The sequence below is a fragment of the Nerophis ophidion genome, linkage group LG09 (assembly GCF_033978795.1).
Source record: "Nerophis ophidion isolate RoL-2023_Sa linkage group LG09, RoL_Noph_v1.0, whole genome shotgun sequence".
Lineage (NCBI taxonomy): Eukaryota > Metazoa > Chordata > Actinopteri > Syngnathiformes > Syngnathidae > Nerophis > Nerophis ophidion.
In genome coordinates this window covers 71,618,536-71,643,569 of record NC_084619.1, presented here as the reverse complement: position 1 = coordinate 71,643,569, position 25,034 = coordinate 71,618,536, and the positions used below count along the sequence as shown (strand labels likewise).

The following is a 25,034-nucleotide window of genomic DNA, read 5'->3' as shown; positions in this document are numbered from 1 at the left end:
AAAGTGTAAGTACTGTGTGTGTTTGTGTTGCACAGAAAGTGTAAGTAGTGTGTGTGTCTGTGTTTGTGCTGCACAGAAAGTGTAAGTAGTGTGTGTGTTTGTGTTTCTGCTGCACAGAAAGTGTAAGTAGTGTGTGTGTTTGTGTTTGTGCTGCACAAAAAGTGCAAGTATTGTGTGTGTGTTTGTGTTGCTCAGAAAGTGGAAGTAGTGTGTTTGTGTTTGTGTTTGTGTTGCACAGAAAGTGTAAGTAGGGTGTGTGTTTGTGTTTGTGGTACACAGAAATTGTAAGTAGCGTGCCTGTTTGTGTTTGTGCTGCACAGAAAGTGGAAGTAGTGTGTGTGTGTTTGTGTTTGTGCTGCACAGAAAGTGTAAGTAGTGTGTGTGTGTTTGTGTTGCACAGAAAGTGTAAGTAGGGTGTGTGTTTGTGTTGCACAGAAAGTGTAAGTAGGGTGTGTGTTTGTGTTTGTGGTACACAGAAATTGTAAGTAGCGTGTCTGTTTGTGTTTGTGCTGCACAGAAAGTGTAAGTAGTGTGTGTGTGTGTGTTTGTGTTGCACAGAAAGTGGAAGTAGTGTGTGTGTTTGTGTTTGTGCTGCACAGAAAGTGTAAGCAGTGTGTGTGTGTTTGTGTTGCACAGAAAGTGGAAGTAGTGTGTGTGTTTGTGTTTGTGCTGCACAGAAAGTGTAAGCAGTGTGTGTGTGTTTGTGTTGCACAGAAAGTGGAAGTAGTGTGTGTGTGTTTGTGTTTGTGCTGCACAGAAAGTGGAAGTAGTGTGTGTGTTTGTGTTTGTGCTGCACAGAAAGTGGAAGTAGTGTGTGTGTGTTTGTGTTGCACAGAAAGTGTAAGTACTGTGTGTGTTTGTGTTGCACAGAAAGTGTAAGTAGTGTGTGTGTCTGTGTTTGTGCTGCACAGAAAGTGTAAGTAGTGTGTGTGTTTGTGTTTGTGCTGCACAGAAAGTGTAAGTAGTGTGTGTGTTTGTGTTTGTGCTGCACAGAAAGTGGAAGTAGTGTGTGTGTGTTTGTGTTGCACAGAAAGTGTAAGTAGGGTGTGTGTTTATGTTTGTGGTACACAGAAAGTGTAAGTAGTGTGTGTGTTTGTGCTGCACAGAAAGTGTAAGTAGTGTGTGTGTTTGTGTTGCACAGAAAGTGTAAGTAGTGTGTGTGTGCAATTGTGTTGCACAGAAAGTGTAAGTAGGGTGTGTGTTTGTGTTTGTGCTGCACAGAAAGTGCAAGTATTGTGTGTGCGTTTGTGTTGCACAGAAAGTGTAAGTAGTGTGTGTTTGTGTTTGTGCTGCACAGAAAGTGTAAGTATTGTGTGTGTGTTTGTGTTTGTGGTGCACAGAAAGTGTAAGTAGTGTGTGCGTTTGTGTTGCACAGAAAGTGTAAGTAGTGTGTGTGTTTGTGTTGCACAGAAAGTGTAAGTAGTGTGTGTGTTTGTGTTGCACAGAAAGTGTAAGTAGTGTATGTTTGTGTTTGTGCTGCACAGAAAGTGTACATAGTGTGTGTGTTTGTGTTGCACAGAAAGTGTAAGTAGTGTGTGTGTGTTTGTGTTTGTGCTGCACAGAAAGTGTAAGTAGTGTGTGTTTGTGTTTGTGCTGCACAGAAAGTGTAAGTAGGGTGTGTGTTTGTGTTTGTGGTACACAGAAATTGTAAGTAGCGTGTCTGTTTGTGTTTGTGCTGCACAGAAAGTGGAAGTAGTGTGTGTGTGTTTGTGTTTTGTGCTGCACAGAAAGTGGAAGTAGTGTGTGTGTGTTTGTGTTGCACAGAAAGTGTAAGTAGGGTGTGTGTTTGTGTTTGTGGTACACAGAAATTGTAAGTAGCGTGTCTGTTTGTGTTTGTGCTGCACAGAAAGTGTAAGTAGTGTGTGTGTGTGTTTGTGCTGCACAGAAAGTGGAAGTAGTGTGTGTGTTTGTGTTTGTGCTGCACAGAAAGTGTAAGCAGTGTGTGTGTGTTTGTGTTGCACAGAAAGTGGAGGTAGTGTGTGTGTGTTTGTGTTTGTGCTGCACAGAAAGTGTAAGTAGTGTGTGTGTGTTTGTGTTGCACAGAAAGTGTAAGTAGGGTGTGTGTTTGTGTTTGTGGTACACAGAAATTGTAAGTAGCGTGTCTGTTTGTGTTTGTGCTGCACAGAAAGTGTAAGTAGTATGTGTGTTTGTGTTTGTGCTGCACAGAAAGTGGAAGTAGTGTGTTTGTGTTTGTGTTTGTGCTGCACAGAAAGTGTAAGTAGTGTGTGTGTGTTTGTGTTGCACAGAAAGTGTAAGTAGGGTGTGTGTTTGTGTTTGTGGTACACAGAAATTGTAAGTAGCGTGTCTGTTTGTGTTTGTGCTGCACAGAAAGTGTAAGTAGTGTGTGTGTGTGTGTGTTTGTGCTGCACAGAAAGTGGAAGTAGTGTGTGTGTTTGTGTTTGTGTTGCACAGAAAGTGTAAGCAGTGTGTGTGTGTTTGTGTTGCACAGAAAGTGGAAGTAGTGTGTGTGTTTGTGTTTGTGCTGCACAGAAAGTGGAAGTAGTGTGTGTGTTTGTGTTTGTGCTGCACAGAAAGTGTAAGTAGTGTGTGTGTGTTTGTGTTGCACAGAAAGTGTAAGTAGGGTGTGTGTTTGTGTTTGTGGTACACAGAAATTGTAAGTAGCGTGTCTGTTTGTGTTTGTGCTGCACAGAAAGTGTAAGTAGTGTGTGTGTGTGTGTTTGTGCTGCACAGAAAGTGGAAGTAGTGTGTGTGTTTGTGTTTGTGCTGCACAGAAAGTGTAAGCAGTGTGTGTGTGTTTGTGTTGCACAGAAAGTGGAAGTAGTGTGTGTGTTTGTGTTTGTGCTGCACAGAAAGTGGAAGTAGTGTGTGTGTTTGTGTTGCACAGAAAGTGTAAGTAGGGTGTGTGTTTGTGTTTGTGGTACACAGAAAGTGTAAATAGTGTGTGTGTTTGTGCTGCACAGAAAGTGTAAATAGTGTGTGTGTTTGTGTTGCACAGAAAGTGTAAGTAGTGTGTGTGTGCAATTGTGTTGCACAGAAAGTGTAAGTAGGGTGTGTGTTTGTGTTTGTGCTGCACAGAAAGTGCAAGTATTGTGTGTGCGTTTGTGTTGCACAGAAAGTGTAAGTAGTATGTGTGTGTGTGTTTGTGCTGCACAGAAAGTGGAAGTAGTGTGTGTGTTTGTGTTTGTGCTGCACAGAAAGTGTAAGCAGTGTGTGTGTGTTTGTGTTGCACAGAAAGTGGAAGTAGTGTGTGCGTTTGTGTTGCACAGAAAGTGTAAGTAGTGTGTGTGTTTGTGCTGCACAGAAAGTGTAAGTAGTGTGTGTGTGTTTGTGCTGCACAGAAAGTGTGAGTAGTGTGTGTGTTTGTGTTTGTGCTGCACAGAAAGTGTAAGCAGTGTGTGTGTGTTTGTGTTGCACAGAAAGTGTAAGTAGTGTGTGTGTGTTTGTGCTGCACCGAAAGTGTAAGTAGTGTGTGTTTGTGTTTGTGCTGCACAGAAAGTGTGAGTAGTGTGTGTGTGTTTGTGTTGCACAGAAAGTGTAAGTAGTGTGTGTGTGTGTGTTTGTGCTGCACAGAAAGTGTAAGTAGTGTGTGTGTTTGTGCTGCATAGAAAGTGTAAGTATTGTGTGTGTTTGTGTTTGTGCTGCACAGAAAGTGTAAGTAGTGTGTGTGTGTTTGTGTTGCACAGAAAGTGTAAGTAGTGTGTGTTTGTGTTTGTGCTGCACAGAAAGTGCAAGTATTGTGTGTGCGTTTGTGTTGCACAGAAAGTGTAAGTAGTATGTGTGTGTGTGTTTGTGCTGCACAGAAAGTGGAAGTAGTGTGTGTGTTTGTGTTTGTGCTGCACAGAAAGTGTAAGCAGTGTGTGTGTGTTTGTGTTGCACAGAAAGTGGAAGTAGTGTGTGCGTTTGTGTTGCACAGAAAGTGTAAGTAGTGTGTGTGTTTGTGCTGCACAGAAAGTGTAAGTAGTGTGTGTGTGTTTGTGTTTGTGCTGCACAGAAAGTGTGAGTAGTGTGTGTGTTTGTGTTTGTGCTGCACAGAAAGTGTAAGCAGTGTGTGTGTGTTTGTGTTGCACAGAAAGTGTAAGTAGTGTGTGTGTGTTTGTGTTGCACAGAAAGTGGAAGTAGTGTGTGCGTTTGTGTTGCACAGAAAGTGTAAGTAGTGTGTGTGTTTGTGCTGCACAGAAAGTGTAAGTAGTGTGTGTGTGTTTGTGCTGCACAGAAAGTGTGAGTAGTGTGTGTGTTTGTGTTTGTGCTGCACAGAAAGTGTAAGCAGTGTGTGTGTGTTTGTGTTGCACAGAAAGTGTAAGTAGTGTGTGTGTGTTTGTGCTGCACCGAAAGTGTAAGTAGTGTGTGTTTGTGTTTGTGCTGCACAGAAAGTGTGAGTAGTGTGTGTGTGTTTGTGTTGCACAGAAAGTGTAAGTAGTGTGTGTGTGTGTGTTTGTGCTGCACAGAAAGTGTAAGTAGTGTGTGTGTTTGTGCTGCATAGAAAGTGTAAGTATTGTGTGTGTTTGTGTTTGTGCTGCACAGAAAGTGTAAGTAGTGTGTGTGTGTTTGTGTTGCACAGAAAGTGTAAGTAGTGTGTGTGTGTGTTTGTGCTGCACAGAAAGTGTAAGTAGTGTTTGTGTTTGTGCTGCATAGAAAGTGTAAGTATTGTGTGTGTTTGTGTTTGTGCTGCACAGAAAGTGTAAGTAGTGTGTGTGTGTTTGTGTTGCACAGAAAGTGTAAGTAGTGTGTGTGTGTGTTTGTGCTGCACAGAAAGTGTAAGTAGTGTGTGTGTTTGTGCTGCATAGAAAGTGTAAGTATTGTGTGTGTTTGTGTTTGTGCTGCACAGAAAGTGTAAGTAGTGTGTGTGTGTGTTTGTGCTGCACAGAAAGTGTAAGTAGTGTGTGTGTGCAATTGTGTTGCACAGAAAGTGTAAGTAGTGTGTGTGTTTGTGTTGCACAGAAAGTGTAAGTAGTGTGTGTGTGCAATTGTGTTGCACAGAAAGTGTAAGTAGGGTGTGTGTTTGTGTTTGTGGTACACAGAAAGTGTAAGTAGTGTGTGTGTTTGTGTTGCACAGAAAGTGTAAGTAGTGTGTGTGTGCAATTGTGTTGCACAGAAAGTGTAAGTAGTGTGTGCGTTTGTGTTGCACAGAAAGTGTAAGTAGTATGTGTGTTTGTGTTTGTGCTGCACAGAAAGTGTAAGTAGTGTGTGTTTGTGTTTGTGCTGCACAGAAAGTGTAAGTATTGTGTGTGTGTGTGCGTTTGTGTTGCACAGAAAGTGTAAGTAGTGTGTGTGTTTGTGTTGCACAGAAAGTGTAAGTAGTGTGTGTGTTTGTGTTGCACAGAAAGTGTAAGTAGTGTATGTTTGTGTTTGTGCTGCACAGAAAGTGTAAGTAGTATGTGTGTTTGTGTTTGTGCTGCACAGAAAGTGTAAGTAGTGTGTGTTTGTGTTTGTGCTGCACAGAAAGTGGAAGTAGTGTGTCTGTTTGTGTTTGTGCTGCACAGAAAGTGTAAGCAGTGTGTGTGTGTTTGTGTTGCACAGAAAGTGTAAGTAGGGTGTGTGTTTGTGTTGCACAGAAAGTGTAAGTAGGGTGTGTGTTTGTGTTTGTGGTACACAGAAATTGTAAGTAGCGTGTCTGTTTGTGTTTGTGCTGCACAGAAAGTGTAAGTAGTGTGTGTGTGTGTGTTTGTGTTGCACAGAAAGTGGAAGTAGTGTGTGTGTTTGTGTTTGTGCTGCACAGAAAGTGTAAGCAGTGTGTGTGTGTTTGTGTTGCACAGAAAGTGGAAGTAGTGTGTGTGTTTGTGTTTGTGCTGCACAGAAAGTGTAAGCAGTGTGTGTGTGTTTGTGTTGCACAGAAAGTGGAAGTAGTGTGTGTGTGTTTGTGTTTGTGCTGCACAGAAAGTGGAAGTAGTGTGTGTGTTTGTGTTTGTGCTGCACAGAAAGTGGAAGTAGTGTGTGTGTGTTTGTGTTGCACAGAAAGTGTAAGTACTGTGTGTGTTTGTGTTGCACAGAAAGTGTAAGTAGTGTGTGTGTCTGTGTTTGTGCTGCACAGAAAGTGTAAGTAGTGTGTGTGTTTGTGTTTGTGCTGCACAGAAAGTGTAAGTAGTGTGTGTGTTTGTGTTTGTGCTGCACAGAAAGTGGAAGTAGTGTGTGTGTGTTTGTGTTGCACAGAAAGTGTAAGTAGGGTGTGTGTTTATGTTTGTGGTACACAGAAAGTGTAAGTAGTGTGTGTGTTTGTGCTGCACAGAAAGTGTAAGTAGTGTGTGTGTTTGTGTTGCACAGAAAGTGTAAGTAGTGTGTGTGTGCAATTGTGTTGCACAGAAAGTGTAAGTAGGGTGTGTGTTTGTGTTTGTGCTGCACAGAAAGTGCAAGTATTGTGTGTGCGTTTGTGTTGCACAGAAAGTGTAAGTAGTGTGTGTTTGTGTTTGTGCTGCACAGAAAGTGTAAGTATTGTGTGTGTGTTTGTGTTTGTGGTGCACAGAAAGTGTAAGTAGTGTGTGCGTTTGTGTTGCACAGAAAGTGTAAGTAGTGTGTGTGTTTGTGTTGCACAGAAAGTGTAAGTAGTGTGTGTGTTTGTGTTGCACAGAAAGTGTAAGTAGTGTATGTTTGTGTTTGTGCTGCACAGAAAGTGTACATAGTGTGTGTGTTTGTGTTGCACAGAAAGTGTAAGTAGTGTGTGTGTGTTTGTGTTTGTGCTGCACAGAAAGTGTAAGTAGTGTGTGTTTGTGTTTGTGCTGCACAGAAAGTGTAAGTAGGGTGTGTGTTTGTGTTTGTGGTACACAGAAATTGTAAGTAGCGTGTCTGTTTGTGTTTGTGCTGCACAGAAAGTGGAAGTAGTGTGTGTGTGTTTGTGTTTTGTGCTGCACAGAAAGTGGAAGTAGTGTGTGTGTGTTTGTGTTGCACAGAAAGTGTAAGTAGGGTGTGTGTTTGTGTTTGTGGTACACAGAAATTGTAAGTAGCGTGTCTGTTTGTGTTTGTGCTGCACAGAAAGTGTAAGTAGTGTGTGTGTGTGTGTGTGTTTGTGCTGCACAGAAAGTGGAAGTAGTGTGTGTGTTTGTGTTTGTGCTGCACAGAAAGTGTAAGCAGTGTGTGTGTGTTTGTGTTGCACAGAAAGTGGAGGTAGTGTGTGTGTGTTTGTGTTTGTGCTGCACAGAAAGTGTAAGTAGTGTGTGTGTGTTTGTGTTGCACAGAAAGTGTAAGTAGGGTGTGTGTTTGTGTTTGTGGTACACAGAAATTGTAAGTAGCGTGTCTGTTTGTGTTTGTGCTGCACAGAAAGTGTAAGTAGTATGTGTGTTTGTGTTTGTGCTGCACAGAAAGTGGAAGTAGTGTGTTTGTGTTTGTGTTTGTGCTGCACAGAAAGTGTAAGTAGTGTGTGTGTGTTTGTGTTGCACAGAAAGTGTAAGTAGGGTGTGTGTTTGTGTTTGTGGTACACAGAAATTGTAAGTAGCGTGTCTGTTTGTGTTTGTGCTGCACAGAAAGTGTAAGTAGTGTGTGTGTGTGTGTGTTTGTGCTGCACAGAAAGTGGAAGTAGTGTGTGTGTTTGTGTTTGTGTTGCACAGAAAGTGTAAGCAGTGTGTGTGTGTTTGTGTTGCACAGAAAGTGGAAGTAGTGTGTGTGTTTGTGTTTGTGCTGCACAGAAAGTGGAAGTAGTGTGTGTGTTTGTGTTTGTGCTGCACAGAAAGTGTAAGTAGTGTGTGTGTGTTTGTGTTGCACAGAAAGTGTAAGTAGGGTGTGTGTTTGTGTTTGTGGTACACAGAAATTGTAAGTAGCGTGTCTGTTTGTGTTTGTGCTGCACAGAAAGTGTAAGTAGTGTGTGTGTGTGTGTTTGTGCTGCACAGAAAGTGGAAGTAGTGTGTGTGTTTGTGTTTGTGCTGCACAGAAAGTGTAAGCAGTGTGTGTGTGTTTGTGTTGCACAGAAAGTGGAAGTAGTGTGTGTGTTTGTGTTTGTGCTGCACAGAAAGTGGAAGTAGTGTGTGTGTTTGTGTTGCACAGAAAGTGTAAGTAGGGTGTGTGTTTGTGTTTGTGGTACACAGAAAGTGTAAATAGTGTGTGTGTTTGTGCTGCACAGAAAGTGTAAATAGTGTGTGTGTTTGTGTTGCACAGAAAGTGTAAGTAGTGTGTGTGTGCAATTGTGTTGCACAGAAAGTGTAAGTAGGGTGTGTGTTTGTGTTTGTGCTGCACAGAAAGTGCAAGTATTGTGTGTGCGTTTGTGTTGCACAGAAAGTGTAAGTAGTATGTGTGTGTGTGTTTGTGCTGCACAGAAAGTGGAAGTAGTGTGTGTGTTTGTGTTTGTGCTGCACAGAAAGTGTAAGCAGTGTGTGTGTGTTTGTGTTGCACAGAAAGTGGAAGTAGTGTGTGCGTTTGTGTTGCACAGAAAGTGTAAGTAGTGTGTGTGTTTGTGCTGCACAGAAAGTGTAAGTAGTGTGTGTGTGTTTGTGCTGCACAGAAAGTGTGAGTAGTGTGTGTGTTTGTGTTTGTGCTGCACAGAAAGTGTAAGCAGTGTGTGTGTGTTTGTGTTGCACAGAAAGTGTAAGTAGTGTGTGTGTGTTTGTGCTGCACCGAAAGTGTAAGTAGTGTGTGTTTGTGTTTGTGCTGCACAGAAAGTGTGAGTAGTGTGTGTGTGTTTGTGTTGCACAGAAAGTGTAAGTAGTGTGTGTGTGTGTGTTTGTGCTGCACAGAAAGTGTAAGTAGTGTGTGTGTTTGTGCTGCATAGAAAGTGTAAGTATTGTGTGTGTTTGTGTTTGTGCTGCACAGAAAGTGTAAGTAGTGTGTGTGTGTTTGTGTTGCACAGAAAGTGTAAGTAGTGTGTGTTTGTGTTTGTGCTGCACAGAAAGTGCAAGTATTGTGTGTGCGTTTGTGTTGCACAGAAAGTGTAAGTAGTATGTGTGTGTGTGTTTGTGCTGCACAGAAAGTGGAAGTAGTGTGTGTGTTTGTGTTTGTGCTGCACAGAAAGTGTAAGCAGTGTGTGTGTGTTTGTGTTGCACAGAAAGTGGAAGTAGTGTGTGCGTTTGTGTTGCACAGAAAGTGTAAGTAGTGTGTGTGTTTGTGCTGCACAGAAAGTGTAAGTAGTGTGTGTGTGTTTGTGTTTGTGCTGCACAGAAAGTGTGAGTAGTGTGTGTGTTTGTGTTTGTGCTGCACAGAAAGTGTAAGCAGTGTGTGTGTGTTTGTGTTGCACAGAAAGTGTAAGTAGTGTGTGTGTGTTTGTGTTGCACAGAAAGTGGAAGTAGTGTGTGCGTTTGTGTTGCACAGAAAGTGTAAGTAGTGTGTGTGTTTGTGCTGCACAGAAAGTGTAAGTAGTGTGTGTGTGTTTGTGCTGCACAGAAAGTGTGAGTAGTGTGTGTGTTTGTGTTTGTGCTGCACAGAAAGTGTAAGCAGTGTGTGTGTGTTTGTGTTGCACAGAAAGTGTAAGTAGTGTGTGTGTGTTTGTGCTGCACCGAAAGTGTAAGTAGTGTGTGTTTGTGTTTGTGCTGCACAGAAAGTGTGAGTAGTGTGTGTGTGTTTGTGTTGCACAGAAAGTGTAAGTAGTGTGTGTGTGTGTGTTTGTGCTGCACAGAAAGTGTAAGTAGTGTGTGTGTTTGTGCTGCATAGAAAGTGTAAGTATTGTGTGTGTTTGTGTTTGTGCTGCACAGAAAGTGTAAGTAGTGTGTGTGTGTTTGTGTTGCACAGAAAGTGTAAGTAGTGTGTGTGTGTGTTTGTGCTGCACAGAAAGTGTAAGTAGTGTTTGTGTTTGTGCTGCATAGAAAGTGTAAGTATTGTGTGTGTTTGTGTTTGTGCTGCACAGAAAGTGTAAGTAGTGTGTGTGTGTTTGTGTTGCACAGAAAGTGTAAGTAGTGTGTGTGTGTGTTTGTGCTGCACAGAAAGTGTAAGTAGTGTGTGTGTTTGTGCTGCATAGAAAGTGTAAGTATTGTGTGTGTTTGTGTTTGTGCTGCACAGAAAGTGTAAGTAGTGTGTGTGTGTGTTTGTGCTGCACAGAAAGTGTAAGTAGTGTGTGTGTGCAATTGTGTTGCACAGAAAGTGTAAGTAGTGTGTGTGTTTGTGTTGCACAGAAAGTGTAAGTAGTGTGTGTGTGCAATTGTGTTGCACAGAAAGTGTAAGTAGGGTGTGTGTTTGTGTTTGTGGTACACAGAAAGTGTAAGTAGTGTGTGTGTTTGTGTTGCACAGAAAGTGTAAGTAGTGTGTGTGTGCAATTGTGTTGCACAGAAAGTGTAAGTAGTGTGTGCGTTTGTGTTGCACAGAAAGTGTAAGTAGTATGTGTGTTTGTGTTTGTGCTGCACAGAAAGTGTAAGTAGTGTGTGTTTGTGTTTGTGCTGCACAGAAAGTGTAAGTATTGTGTGTGTGTGTGCGTTTGTGTTGCACAGAAAGTGTAAGTAGTGTGTGTGTTTGTGTTGCACAGAAAGTGTAAGTAGTGTGTGTGTTTGTGTTGCACAGAAAGTGTAAGTAGTGTATGTTTGTGTTTGTGCTGCACAGAAAGTGTAAGTAGTATGTGTGTTTGTGTTTGTGCTGCACAGAAAGTGTAAGTAGTGTGTGTTTGTGTTTGTGCTGCACAGAAAGTGTAAGTAGTGTGTGTGTGTTTGTGTTTGTGCTGCACAGAAAGTGGAAGTAGTGTGTGTGTTTGTGTTTGTGCTGCACAGAAAGTGTAAGTAGTGTGTGTGTGTTTGTGTTGCACAGAAAGTGTAAGTAGTGTGTGTGTTTGTGTTTGTGCTGCACAGAAAGTGTAAGTAGTGTGTGTTTGTGTTTGTGCTGCACAGAAAGTGTAAGTAGTGTGTGTGTGTTTGTGTTGCACAGAAAGTGTAAGTAGGGTGTGTGTTTGTGTTTGTGGTACACAGAAAGTGTAAGTAGTGTGTGTGTTTGTGCTGCACAGAAAGTGTAAGTAGTGTGTGTGTTTGTGTTGCACAGAAAGTGTAAGTAGTGTGTGTGTGCAATTGTGTTGCACAGAAAGTGTAAGTAGGGTGTGTGTTTGTGTTTGTGCTGCACAGAAAGTGCAAGTATTGTGTGTGCGTTTGTGTTGCACAGAAAGTGTAAGTAGTATGTGTGTTTGTGCTGCACAGAAAGTGTAAGTAGTGTGTGCGTTTGTGTTGCACAGAAAGTGTAAGTAGTATGTGTGTTTGTGTTTGTGCTGCACAGAAAGTGTAAGTAGTGTGTGTTTGTGTTTGTGCTGCACAGAAAGTGTAAGTATTGTGTGTGTGTTTGTGTTTGTGGTGCACAGAAAGTGTAAGTAGTGTGTGCGTTTGTGTTGCACAGAAAGTGTAAGTAGTGTGTGTGTTTGTGTTGCACAGAAAGTGTAAGTATTGTGTGTGCGTTTGTGTTGCACAGAAAGTGTAAGTAGTGTGTGTGTTTGTGCTGCACAGAAAGTGTAAGTAGTGTGTGCGTTTGTGTTGCACAGAAAGGGTAAGTAGTATGTGTGTTTGTGTTTGTGGTGCACAGAAAGTGTAAGTAGTGTGTGTGTTTGTGTTGCACAGAAAGTGTAAGTAGTGTGTGTGTTTGTGCTGCACAGAAAGTGTAAGTATTGTGTGTGTGTTTGTGTTTGTGGTGCACAGAAAGTGTAAGTAGTGTGTGCGTTTGTGTTGCACAGAAAGTGTAAGTAGTATGTGTGTTTGTGTTTGTACTGCACAGAAAGTGTAAGTAGTGTGTGTGTTTGTGTTGCACAGAAAGTGTAAGTAGTATGTGTGTGTGTGTTTGTGCTGCACAGAAAGTGTAAGTAGTGTGTGTGTGTGTGTGTGTTTGTGTTTGTGTTGCACAGAAAGTGTAAGTAGTATGTGTGTTTGTGTTGCACAGAAAGTGTAAGTAGTGTGTGTGTGTTTGTGTTTGTGCTGCACAGAAATTGTAAGTAGTGTGTGTGTGTTTGTGTTTGTGCTGCACAGAAAGTGTAAGTAGTGTGTGTGTGTGTTTGTGTTTGTGCTGCACAGAAAGTGTAAGTAGTGTGTGTGTGTTTGTGTTGCACAGAAAGTGTAAGTAGTGTGTGTGTGTTTGTGCTGCACAGAAAGTGTAAGTAGTGTGTGTGTGTTTGTGCTGCACAGAAAGTGTAAGTAGTGTGTGTGTGTTTGTGCTGCACAGAAAGTGTAAGTAGTGTGTGTGTGTTTGTGCTGCACAGAAAGTGTAAGTAGTGTGTGTGTGTTTGTGCTGCACAGAAAGTGTAAGTAGTGTGTGTTTGTGTTGCACAGAAAGTGTAAGTAGTGTGTGTTTGTGTTTGTGTTGCACAGAAAGTGTAAGTAGTGTGTGTTTGTGTTGCACAGAAAGTGTAAGTAGTGTGTGTTTGTGTTTGTGTTGCACAGAAAGTGTAAGTAGTGTGTGTGTTTGTGCTGCACAGAAAGTGTAAGTAGTGTGTGTGTGTTTGTGCTGCACAGAAAGTGTGAGTAGTGTGTGTGTTTGTGTTTGTGCTGCACAGAAAGTGTAAGCAGTGTGTGTGTGTTTGTGTTGCACAGAAAGTGTAAGTAGTGTGTGTGTGTTTGTGCTGCACCGAAAGTGTAAGTAGTGTGTGTTTGTGTTTGTGCTGCACAGAAAGTGTGAGTAGTGTGTGTGTGTTTGTGTTGCACAGAAAGTGTAAGTAGTGTGTGTGTGTGTGTTTGTGCTGCACAGAAAGTGTAAGTAGTGTGTGTGTTTGTGCTGCATAGAAAGTGTAAGTATTGTGTGTGTTTGTGTTTGTGCTGCACAGAAAGTGTAAGTAGTGTGTGTGTGTTTGTGTTGCACAGAAAGTGTAAGTAGTGTGTGTTTGTGTTTGTGCTGCACAGAAAGTGCAAGTATTGTGTGTGCGTTTGTGTTGCACAGAAAGTGTAAGTAGTATGTGTGTGTGTGTTTGTGCTGCACAGAAAGTGGAAGTAGTGTGTGTGTTTGTGTTTGTGCTGCACAGAAAGTGTAAGCAGTGTGTGTGTGTTTGTGTTGCACAGAAAGTGGAAGTAGTGTGTGCGTTTGTGTTGCACAGAAAGTGTAAGTAGTGTGTGTGTTTGTGCTGCACAGAAAGTGTAAGTAGTGTGTGTGTGTTTGTGTTTGTGCTGCACAGAAAGTGTGAGTAGTGTGTGTGTTTGTGTTTGTGCTGCACAGAAAGTGTAAGCAGTGTGTGTGTGTTTGTGTTGCACAGAAAGTGTAAGTAGTGTGTGTGTGTTTGTGTTGCACAGAAAGTGGAAGTAGTGTGTGCGTTTGTGTTGCACAGAAAGTGTAAGTAGTGTGTGTGTTTGTGCTGCACAGAAAGTGTAAGTAGTGTGTGTGTGTTTGTGCTGCACAGAAAGTGTGAGTAGTGTGTGTGTTTGTGTTTGTGCTGCACAGAAAGTGTAAGCAGTGTGTGTGTGTTTGTGTTGCACAGAAAGTGTAAGTAGTGTGTGTGTGTTTGTGCTGCACCGAAAGTGTAAGTAGTGTGTGTTTGTGTTTGTGCTGCACAGAAAGTGTGAGTAGTGTGTGTGTGTTTGTGTTGCACAGAAAGTGTAAGTAGTGTGTGTGTGTGTGTTTGTGCTGCACAGAAAGTGTAAGTAGTGTGTGTGTTTGTGCTGCATAGAAAGTGTAAGTATTGTGTGTGTTTGTGTTTGTGCTGCACAGAAAGTGTAAGTAGTGTGTGTGTGTTTGTGTTGCACAGAAAGTGTAAGTAGTGTGTGTGTGTGTTTGTGCTGCACAGAAAGTGTAAGTAGTGTTTGTGTTTGTGCTGCATAGAAAGTGTAAGTATTGTGTGTGTTTGTGTTTGTGCTGCACAGAAAGTGTAAGTAGTGTGTGTGTGTTTGTGTTGCACAGAAAGTGTAAGTAGTGTGTGTGTGTGTTTGTGCTGCACAGAAAGTGTAAGTAGTGTGTGTGTTTGTGCTGCATAGAAAGTGTAAGTATTGTGTGTGTTTGTGTTTGTGCTGCACAGAAAGTGTAAGTAGTGTGTGTGTGTGTTTGTGCTGCACAGAAAGTGTAAGTAGTGTGTGTGTGCAATTGTGTTGCACAGAAAGTGTAAGTAGTGTGTGTGTTTGTGTTGCACAGAAAGTGTAAGTAGTGTGTGTGTGCAATTGTGTTGCACAGAAAGTGTAAGTAGGGTGTGTGTTTGTGTTTGTGGTACACAGAAAGTGTAAGTAGTGTGTGTGTTTGTGTTGCACAGAAAGTGTAAGTAGTGTGTGTGTGCAATTGTGTTGCACAGAAAGTGTAAGTAGTGTGTGCGTTTGTGTTGCACAGAAAGTGTAAGTAGTATGTGTGTTTGTGTTTGTGCTGCACAGAAAGTGTAAGTAGTGTGTGTTTGTGTTTGTGCTGCACAGAAAGTGTAAGTATTGTGTGTGTGTGTGCGTTTGTGTTGCACAGAAAGTGTAAGTAGTGTGTGTGTTTGTGTTGCACAGAAAGTGTAAGTAGTGTGTGTGTTTGTGTTGCACAGAAAGTGTAAGTAGTGTATGTTTGTGTTTGTGCTGCACAGAAAGTGTAAGTAGTATGTGTGTTTGTGTTTGTGCTGCACAGAAAGTGTAAGTAGTGTGTGTTTGTGTTTGTGCTGCACAGAAAGTGGAAGTAGTGTGTGTGTGTTTGTGTTTGTGCTGCACAGAAAGTGGAAGTAGTGTGTGTGTTTGTGTTTGTGCTGCACAGAAAGTGTAAGTAGTGTGTGTGTGTTTGTGTTGCACAGAAAGTGTAAGTAGTGTGTGTGTTTGTGTTTGTGCTGCACAGAAAGTGTAAGTAGTGTGTGTTTGTGTTTGTGCTGCACAGAAAGTGTAAGTAGTGTGTGTGTGTTTGTGTTGCACAGAAAGTGTAAGTAGGGTGTGTGTTTGTGTTTGTGGTACACAGAAAGTGTAAGTAGTGTGTGTGTTTGTGCTGCACAGAAAGTGTAAGTAGTGTGTGTGTTTGTGTTGCACAGAAAGTGTAAGTAGTGTGTGTGTGCAATTGTGTTGCACAGAAAGTGTAAGTAGGGTGTGTGTTTGTGTTTGTGCTGCACAGAAAGTGCAAGTATTGTGTGTGCGTTTGTGTTGCACAGAAAGTGTAAGTAGTATGTGTGTTTGTGCTGCACAGAAAGTGTAAGTAGTGTGTGCGTTTGTGTTGCACAGAAAGTGTAAGTAGTATGTGTGTTTGTGTTTGTGCTGCACAGAAAGTGTAAGTAGTGTGTGTTTGTGTTTGTGCTGCACAGAAAGTGTAAGTATTGTGTGTGTGTTTGTGTTTGTGGTGCACAGAAAGTGTAAGTAGTGTGTGCGTTTGTGTTGCACAGAAAGTGTAAGTAGTGTGTGTGTTTGTGTTGCACAGAAAGTGTAAGTATTGTGTGTGCGTTTGTGTTGCACAGAAAGTGTAAGTAGTGTGTGTGTTTGTGCTGCACAGAAAGTGTAAGTAGTGTGTGCGTTTGTGTTGCACAGAAAGGGTAAGTAGTATGTGTGTTTGTGTTTGTGGTGCACAGAAAGTGTAAGTAGTGTGTGTGTTTGTGTTGCACAGAAAGTGTAAGTAGTGTGTGTGTTTGTGCTGCACAGAAAGTGTAAGTATTGTGTGTGTGTTTGTGTTTGTGGTGCACAGAAAGTGTAAGTAGTGTGTGCGTTTGTGTTGCACAGAAAGTGTAAGTAGTATGTGTGTTTGTGTTTGTACTGCACAGAAAGTGTAAGTAGTGTGTGTGTTTGTGTTGCACAGAAAGTGTAAGTAGTATGTGTGTGTGTGTTTGTGCTGCACAGAAAGTGTAAGTAGTGTGTGTGTGTGTGTGTGTTTGTGTTTGTGTTGCACAGAAAGTGTAAGTAGTATGTGTGTTTGTGTTGCACAGAAAGTGTAAGTAGTGTGTGTGTGTTTGTGTTTGTGCTGCACAGAAATTGTAAGTAGTGTGTGTGTGTTTGTGTTTGTGCTGCACAGAAAGTGTAAGTAGTGTGTGTGTGTGTTTGTGTTTGTGCTGCACAGAAAGTGTAAGTAGTGTGTGTGTGTTTGTGTTGCACAGAAAGTGTAAGTAGTGTGTGTGTGTTTGTGCTGCACAGAAAGTGTAAGTAGTGTGTGTGTGTTTGTGCTGCACAGAAAGTGTAAGTAGTGTGTGTGTGTTTGTGCTGCACAGAAAGTGTAAGTAGTGTGTGTGTGTTTGTGCTGCACAGAAAGTGTAAGTAGTGTGTGTGTGTTTGTGCTGCACAGAAAGTGTAAGTAGTGTGTGTTTGTGTTGCACAGAAAGTGTAAGTAGTGTGTGTTTGTGTTTGTGTTGCACAGAAAGTGTAAGTAGTGTGTGTTTGTGTTGCACAGAAAGTGTAAGTAGTGTGTGTTTGTGTTTGTGTTGCACAGAAAGTGTAAGTAGTGTGTGTTTGTGTTGCACAGAAAGTGTAAGTAGTGTGTGTTTGTGTTTGTGTTGCACAGAAAGTGTAAGTAGTGTGTGTGTGTTTGTGCTGCACAGAAAGCCAAGCTGGTGCAGAAGATGTAGAAGAAGAGAGAAGAGAAGACAAATCAGCACAAGAAGCACAATCAGACATTTTCAGCAAACATTATATTCTCTTTTGTTCTTTTCTTGAATGGATGGAAGAATGTTGCTTTGTTGTCACCAGTCGGAGGAGAGGAATGCTCTCTGGCAGCACTTATTGAATTATGACTTGCAGGAGACTAACGTAAGCCGAGGGGATTCAACGGAGATGCCAGAAAATGCTCTCTGCCAATTTGTAGCACCGCCCGTGCAGGCTGTGTTTTATAAGTCATACAGAGTGGAGACCACGCCCTCTCCCCTTGGAGTCTGCTCTGCTTCACCTTCTTCAACAGGCAGGTACACATGTCCTTGACAGTGCCTTAACACACACACACACACACACACACACAGACTCGACAAATGAGTGATGTGCAACATGAACTCTGCCGACATCTTTTGCAATTGTCTTGCTTTCTCATCCTCAACCTCCCTCTGGCAGCAGCGCCTCTCTGCTCCTCCTGGACTGTTTTCTCTTCCCCTAAACACAGTCCGCCTTTCTAAAGAGGAACTGCACTTTTTTGGAATGTTGCCCATCATTCACAGTCTTTATGACATTTATTTTGAGATTTTAAAGATGATAAAACGCTTGAAAGATGTGACTAATGAGTCATTGTTGTGTGTATATATATATATATATATATATATATATGTATATATATGTATATATATATATATATATATATATATATATGATGTCGGATCGTGTGTTATGTGGACGTTTGACTTTGTTTGAGCACTTCCTAGTTTGCATTTGTCTCCATGGCAACTTCATTAGTTCCACCTGACGCACACCTGTTTTATATTATTATTTGAGTATTTAAACCTGCTGGCTACCTGTGTTTGTCCTGGATGTTTTGTTTGCTCCATGCAACAGTTATGTTTGTTATCCTGTCTCGTGTTTATCTCGCTAAGTCACGTCTTAGCTTCGACTTTGATCCGGGACTTTGAACTCGATGCTTGCTAACCATTAGCATTTAACTTCCCTTGCGTAGCCGTTTCTTTGCTTTTTGTACAAGTGTTCTTTTGCCTTTTGTATATTAAACAAGCACCTACCTGCAATCCAGCCTTGTCCGAGTCCTGCAGCATCTGGGGGTGACAACTCGCGCATTCAAAATGCATCCCAAACGTTATATATATATATATATATATACATATGTGTGTGTGTGTATATATATATATATATATATATATATATATATATATATATATATATATATATATTTATACATTTATATGTATATATATATACACACACATATATATATATATATATATATATATATACAGTTGGTACAAAATGCGGCTGCTAGACTTTTGACAAGAACAAGAAAGTTTGATCACATTACGCCTGTACTGTATATACCTTTATATACATATATACATACATATATACCTATACTGTATATACCTTTATATACATATATACATACATATATACCTGTACTGGCTCACCTGCACTGGCTTCCTGTGCACTTAAGATGTAACTTTAAGGTTTTACTACTTACGTATAAAATACTACACGGTCTAGCTCCATCCTATCTTGCCGATTGTATTGTACCATATGTCCCGGCAAGAAATCTGCGTTCAAAGGACTCCGGCTTATTAGTGATTCCCAAAGCCCAGAAAAAGTCTGCGGGCTATAGAGCGTTTTCATTTTGGGCTCCAGTACTCTGGAATGCCCTCCCGGTAACAGTTCGAGATGCCACCTCAGTAGAAGCATTTGAGTCTCACCTTAAAACTCATTTGTATACTCTAGCCTTTAAATAGACTCATTTTTAGACCAGTTGATCTGCCGTTTCTTTTCTTTTCCTCCTATGTCCCACTCTCCCTTGTGGAGGGGGTCCGGTCCGATCCGGTGGCCATGTACTGCTCGCCTGTGTATCGGCTGGGGACATCTCTGCGCTGCTGATCCGCCTCCGCTTGGGATGGTTTCCTGCTGGCTCCGCTGTGAACGGGACTCTCGCTGCTGTGTTGGATCCGCTTTGGACTGGACTCTCGCGACTATGTTGGATCCATTATGGATTGAACTTTCACAGTATCATGTTAGACCCGCTCGACATCCATTGCTTTCCTCCTCTCCAAGGTTCTCATAGTCATCATTGTCACCGACGTCCCACTGGGTGTGAGTTTTCCTTGCCCTTATGTGGGCCTACCGAGGATGTCGTAGTGGTTTGTGCAGCCCTTTGAGACACTAGTGATTTAGGGCTATATAAGTAAACATTGATTGATTGATTGATATATATATACATATATATATATATATATATATATATATATATATATATATATATGTATATATATATATATATATATATATATATATATATATATATATATATATATATATATATATATATATATATAAAATGTGTATGTATGTGGGTTGCCCACAAATGTGGTCCTCTCCAAGGTTCTCATAGTCATCATTATCACCGACGTCCCACTGGGTGTGAGTTTTCCTTGCCCTTATGTGGGCCTACCGAGGATGTCGTAGTTGTTTGTGTTGTGGTTTGTGCAGCCCTTTGAGACACTAGTGATTTAGGGCTGTATAAGTAAACATTGATTGATATATATATATATATATATGTGTGTGTATATATATATATATATATATATATATATATATATATATATATATATATATACAGTATACTATACATCATGAAGTAACAGACACCTTCATAACAATATGTAATATGTTCAATGGAAAGCGAAAAATCCAAAAATAACTATTGTGGTCTTGTACCTCATAATGATTGTGAATGATATACAACATTAAAAAAGCAAGTGGCGCTCACCTTTAAACGGTGTTCTTGTGTCTTTACGCGTTAATTAGCAGCGTGCTATGCTAACCAAACCAGAGCATCATGTGACTTGACATCCCATATGTTTTTCACCCATGAAAGATCTATTTATCCAATAAAATGATTTCCACCAGTTTGAAAGTGGCTGTTTTTCCCCCCTTTTAACAAAAACAACAACACATTTTTGTATGTACATATAAAATAGATTTATTATTGTATTTTACACATATGCACACAAAGATAAAATATGTATATTGTATAATATATATTGCATTGCACACATGTGGAATCAGTCTTCACATGGATTTAGGAGTCCAAAAACTCCATCCATTTTTTTTACCGCTTGTCCCTTTTCGGGGCATCAAAGACATGTAAATACTGTCGGGGTGTAACGGTACTCATCGCATGTTTGGCTACACAACATTCTCGACTTACTTGTCGCCACGTGGACCACCATGAAAGTTGGGGACCCGGAAGTTTTCTTTGGGTCAACATTAGCGTAGTAGGCCTGAGTATTCATTAGAAACAAAGCAGAGGTTTTATTTTAACAAGCATATTCCATATTTTGGCCACTGTAATGTTAAACACAATTTGAACAGTATCACTGTGTTTCAGTATTTGATGAAGTGATTCGAGCTCGTCTAAAGTATAATATAACTCACAAGGTGTTGTTTTCAGGAAGTGTCAGAAATGGGATGAAACACAGGTGATTACAATTTGGGGCTGATCCGGATCATTTCTACTACGTTATTGCATGTTCAAGGCAAGGCTAAACTTCTCCGTGGGGAGAGTGGATGACTGGACAAGAGGGTTCACTCCGTTTATTTCATTCCGTTATAAAACAAGCGTGCCCGTGAGATGACGCCAATGCAAAGAGTGAACCCTCTCGCCGCCTGTTTGGAAGCGACAGACGAACAAAAGGATTTGTTACTAAAGGGGGAGAAGGCCTGAGTGCTTTTCTACATGTTGTTTTCATTACCGTATTCTCTGGCCTGTAGAGCGTATTAATATTTAAGAAATTAATATTTTTGCATATACCGTATTTCCTTGAACTGCCGCCGGGTGCATAGTATGCGCCTGCCTAGAATTACTGCCGGGTCAAACTCGTTTCGCAAAATAATTAGCGCATGCTTAGTATGGATTAAGGCCGGGTCAAACTCGTTTTGCAAAATATTATTTTTACTAGAATTTCTGCCGGGTCAAACTTGTTTCGCAAAAATAATTAGCATATGCCTAGAATTTCCACCGGGTCAAACTCGTCACGTCACGAGTGACACTTCACCTGTCATCATTTTTCAAAATGGAGGAGGCTGATTTCAATCATTTGAAATCGCATAAAGGGAAGAAGATTAAGAGCTATTTAGTAGGATTTAAGTTCCAAGTTATTGAATATGCTAAAAAGAACAGTAAGCAGCTATGTTTTATTAATATACCGTAGCTGCGTGTGTCAAATATGACTCATTAAATGACTCCCGCCTCCTGGTGCAGAAGAAGTGACAACAAGCAGCGATCGTTTATTTTTTCCTCTCGCTTGCACTTTTAACATGGGGGATTACATATCTAAAATAAAACAGTTTTCTAAACTGGACTTTTAATCGAAGCAGGAGGTAATAAAGGAAGATCTCCATCGAGACAGAGAGACTTTTAAAACTGAAGAAAGATAAGGAAGACTTCTATAAACAAGTTATCGATGCTTTTGATCAGAAGGAGCTGCGCATGGACTTCATTTATAAGTAAAGGTAAGACCATAATAACGTTTTTTGTTATTAAATGTGCTTTTCATGATGGTATCCTTACATCACACTCAAATTTATAAGCGCAGGCCTAAATTTACCGCATGCCTTTGGTAAGCGCCGGAGTGAGAAGAGGTTTTAAATTAATTAGCGCTCCGGCGGCAATTCAAGGAAATGCGGTATATTAAGCACCGGGCTGTAAGCTGCAAATATTTACCGATACGAAAGATTTTGTGAAACGGTGTCTGTAACAGGGCAGTAAAACGGCTGGTCAAACAAAACAGAAGTCAGTGTCATGGACCCACTAGCTGCGCAAGCTAGCTCTACATTCAGCTAAACAGACTCCATGGTGACGTTTTAGTGAATTTATGAAACTGAAACGATAAAATGAGAATGCTATTGTAAGTGAATAATACTAAAACAGACACAGCATATTTGCTCACGCTATTGCATTATGCTAGCACGTAGAAATATGCATGAAAACCCTCAGGCGTTACTAATGGAACAGTTAAATAGGTAAGAATTGTTTTAGTTGTATTGTAAAACTCGCAAATGTTGCTTGAAATGACGAATGAATGATTCTTTTGGAGCAGAACCACTATGGACGTATGGTAGGATAAACAGGACTTATACTTTCGGTTGAAGGCACAACATTATGGCTGTTATCAAAGAAAGTCCATAAATTAGCTGCACCGTTCAAAGCACGGCAAAAAGTAGCAACTTGTAGTCCGGAAAATACCATTTTTTTGTTATTGTAGTTTTTTGCGGAGAAAGATTCCCGTTTTTCTACGTTTTATTTAAGTTATTTTGTTGTCTTACACAACAAACTGAATCCTGACCTTAAAAGCGAAATATGTAGCAAAGCGTGATGCCGCACGATTACACCCCTACATGAAACTGAATGCTAACACGTTTTGTTTTGTTTTTCAATCAAATGTTCTTCATTTCTTTGTCATTTCCCACAAAATTTGTGAATTAGTGAATTATATTTATATAGCGCTTTTCTCTAGCGACTCAAAGCGCTTTACATAGTGAAACCCAATATCTAAGTTACATTTAAACCAGTGTGGGTGGCACTGGGAGCAGGTGGGTAAAGTGTCTTGCCCAAGGACACAACGGCAGTGACTAGGATGGCGGAAGCGGGAATCGAACCTGCAACCCTCAAGTTGCTGGCACGGCCGCTCTACCAACCGAGCTATATTCATGTTTGTTTTCTCTGCAAATATTTTTGAGGTGTGACTCCGGCACGGTCTGGTGATTGATGGATGCTCCTTGGTCTGTGCATCATCTGGGACACTGAACAGGCGTTGGAAAGAAGACTAGTCCTCCTGAAGTCCAGTCCACCATCTGCTACAGGGAAAAGACCTGGCATGTGGCTCTGGCTTAGAAGTCCATGTCTAGTCCACACCACAAGTCTCTTAGACCTTTGTTCACACCACAAGTCTCTTAGACCCTTGTCCACACCACAAGTCTCTTAGACCCTTGTCCACACCACAAGTCTCTGAGACCATTGTCCACACCACAAGTCTCTTAGACCCTTGTCTACACCACAAGTCTCTTAGACCTTTGTCCACACCACCAGTCTCTTAGACCCTTGTCCACACCACAAGTCTCTTAGACCCTTGTCCACACCACAAGTCTCATAGACCCTTATCCACACCACAAGTCTCTTAGACCCTTGTCCACAGGTCCTGTGCTCTTCAATCAGTGTCTGTGCTTCATGTCTCGAACAAGAAGCTGTTGTCTCCGCCATCACAGCTTCCCGTGTCCGTTCACCTCCACCGACATGCACCGGCACTGTTTGACCCGCTGGACTTTGCGGTGCCGGTAAGGCGGCCGCAGGTCCGGGCAGTCCAGCTGCACGGTCAGCTGCGTGACGCGGTGCGGTCTGCAGAAGGAGCACGACTGAAAGGGCTCCTGGGCTTTGTTGTGGCCTTTCCTTCCGGAACCGTGCCCTGGATTCTGGGGACCCAGGTGCCGGGGGATGTAGAAGGAGTTGCACTGGCCGTAGCAGAAGCGGTTGACCACCGTGCGGCTCCGGCAACCCTCTTCGCTGATGGTCTGGCGTAAGGGTTGGGTTTTACACCAGTCCCTGCGGAGGTAGCGACGCTCGGTCACCACCAAGGCCTCCCGGCTGGAGGACAGCACCTCGGGCTTCTGATGGAGGAGCCGGTGGTGGCGCACGGAGGACAGGTTCCCTTTAGTCTTGTACGGGGACGGGATGTAGCCATGGGGGCGGTGCCTTCTGGTCTCGCCGGTGAGGCACAGCACACCAGCTAGTAAGACCGGGATGCTTATTGTCCACAGCATTCTAGAACAAGAGACAATTGGTGAGTCATGGTCCTTTACTCTGCAGATATGATGTTCTAACAGCTAGATCATGCACTTTATTACTATTTCTAAATGTTGTTATTGTGTTAAGTATTGCATTTGTGTGAACTTCTATCCCAGAGTGTTGATTTATTGTTATTTCCTTTTCCTCCCTCCTGTCGTTGCCAGGCTTCCGTGGTTTCCTGTAGATTCTGTAGCTCCTCCCCTCCCTCCTCACTCTGCTGCTTGCAATGTGGAGGTGAGTTGTGTCATTTTCTAACAAACATGTTTCCAGTGACACGTGTTGGCAGAATTTGTTTGAAGCGTTCGTCCTCTTTGATGTCTTTGATTGATTGATTGATTGAAACTTTTATTAGTAGATTGCACAGTACAGTACATATTCCGTTACAATTGACCACTAAATGGTAACACCCCAATAAGTCGGGGTCCACATTCATCAATTCATGTCACGTGACCGCTACGTAGCCTGTGTCCATCCATCCATTTCCTACCGCTTGTCCACTTATTATGGCCGCTCGTCGGCAATGTTTTCTTTTTGCATCTTAAATGGAGTCAATGCTGCGTGATAAAATGTTGTGTATTTCATAACAATGATACAACTTTAGACTTTGCTTCTTGCAATGCTGGGTGGTACAAAGAAGGAGTTTTGTGGGGTTTTTACTTGATTTTTCGGAATAAAAGCTGTAAAGAAGTCCATTGTGTGATCGCTGTTTGCAAAGCCATCAGAAGTCCGGACTGGTTACACCTGCAACCTGTTTACTAGAACCACACGTGTAGCTTTTCAGGAAGTCATAAGCCACTTCGCTATTTACCTTCAATTACACCTGGAGTTCCAACAGCTATCCATCAATCCGCTACACACATTTAAGTTTGGTATTTGTTTTTGTCTTTAAAAAGTAGGCTAACCTAGCATAATGCTGCTGTTTAAATGTGAGTGTAATGTTAGCAATGTAGCTCACCGAGCTATGCTAGTGTTTGAAGCTGTAACGGGACGGAACTGTAACCCAGCTGCTATGTACAATATACACACTGCAATGTACAATGTAGTAGCAGACACCTTCATAACTACATGTAATATGTACAATATACACACTGCAAGTATATATATCATGTAGTAACAGACACCTTCATAACTACATGTAATATTTACAATATAAACACTGCAAGTATATATATCATGTAGTAACAGACACCTTCATAACTACATGTAATATTTACAATATACACACTGCAATTATTTATATATCATGTAGTAACAGACACCTTCATAACAATATGTAATATGTACAATATACACACTGCAAGTATATATATCATGTAGTAACAGACACCTTCATAACTACATGTAATATTTACAATATACACACTGCAAGTATATATATCATGTAGTAACAGACACCTTCATTACTACATGTAATATTTACAATATACACACTGCAAGTATATATATAATGTAGTAAAAGACACCTTCATAACAATATGTAATATGTAAAATATACACACTGCAAGTATATATATCATGTAGTAACAGACACCTTCATAACAATATGTAATATGTACAATATACACACTGCAAGTATATATATCATGTAGTAACAGACACCTTCATAAACAATATGTAAAATGTACATTATACACACTGCAAGTATATATATCATGTAGTAACAGACATCTTCATAACTACATGTAATATTTACAATATACACACTGCAAGTATATATATCATGTAGTAACAGACACCTTCATAACTACATGTAATATTTACAATATACACACTGCAAGTATATATATAATGTAGTAAAAAAAACCTTCATAACAATATGTAATATGTAAAATATACACACTGCAAGTATATATATCATGTAGTAACAGACACCTTCATAACAA

General features: G+C 41.1%; 1 protein-coding gene and 1 pseudogene across 1 annotated transcript in view; one reads left to right on the top strand and one right to left on the bottom strand.

Annotated features, from left to right (window-relative positions):
* LOC133559714 (formin-2-like) overlaps window positions 1-17,420 on the top strand; it is a 140,412-nt pseudogene extending 122,992 nt beyond the window's left edge.
* Window positions 17,421-19,264: 1,844 nt separating this feature from the next.
* The window catches only part of grem2b (gremlin 2, DAN family BMP antagonist b), a 42,788-nt gene continuing 37,018 nt past the window's right edge, over window positions 19,265-25,034 (bottom strand). Inside the window, exon 2 of the mRNA XM_061911745.1 lies at window positions 19,265-23,127. Coding sequence (XP_061767729.1) covers window positions 22,569-23,127 — 559 coding nt within the window. The 3' untranslated portion in view covers window positions 19,265-22,568. The remainder of the gene's footprint in view (window positions 23,128-25,034) is intronic.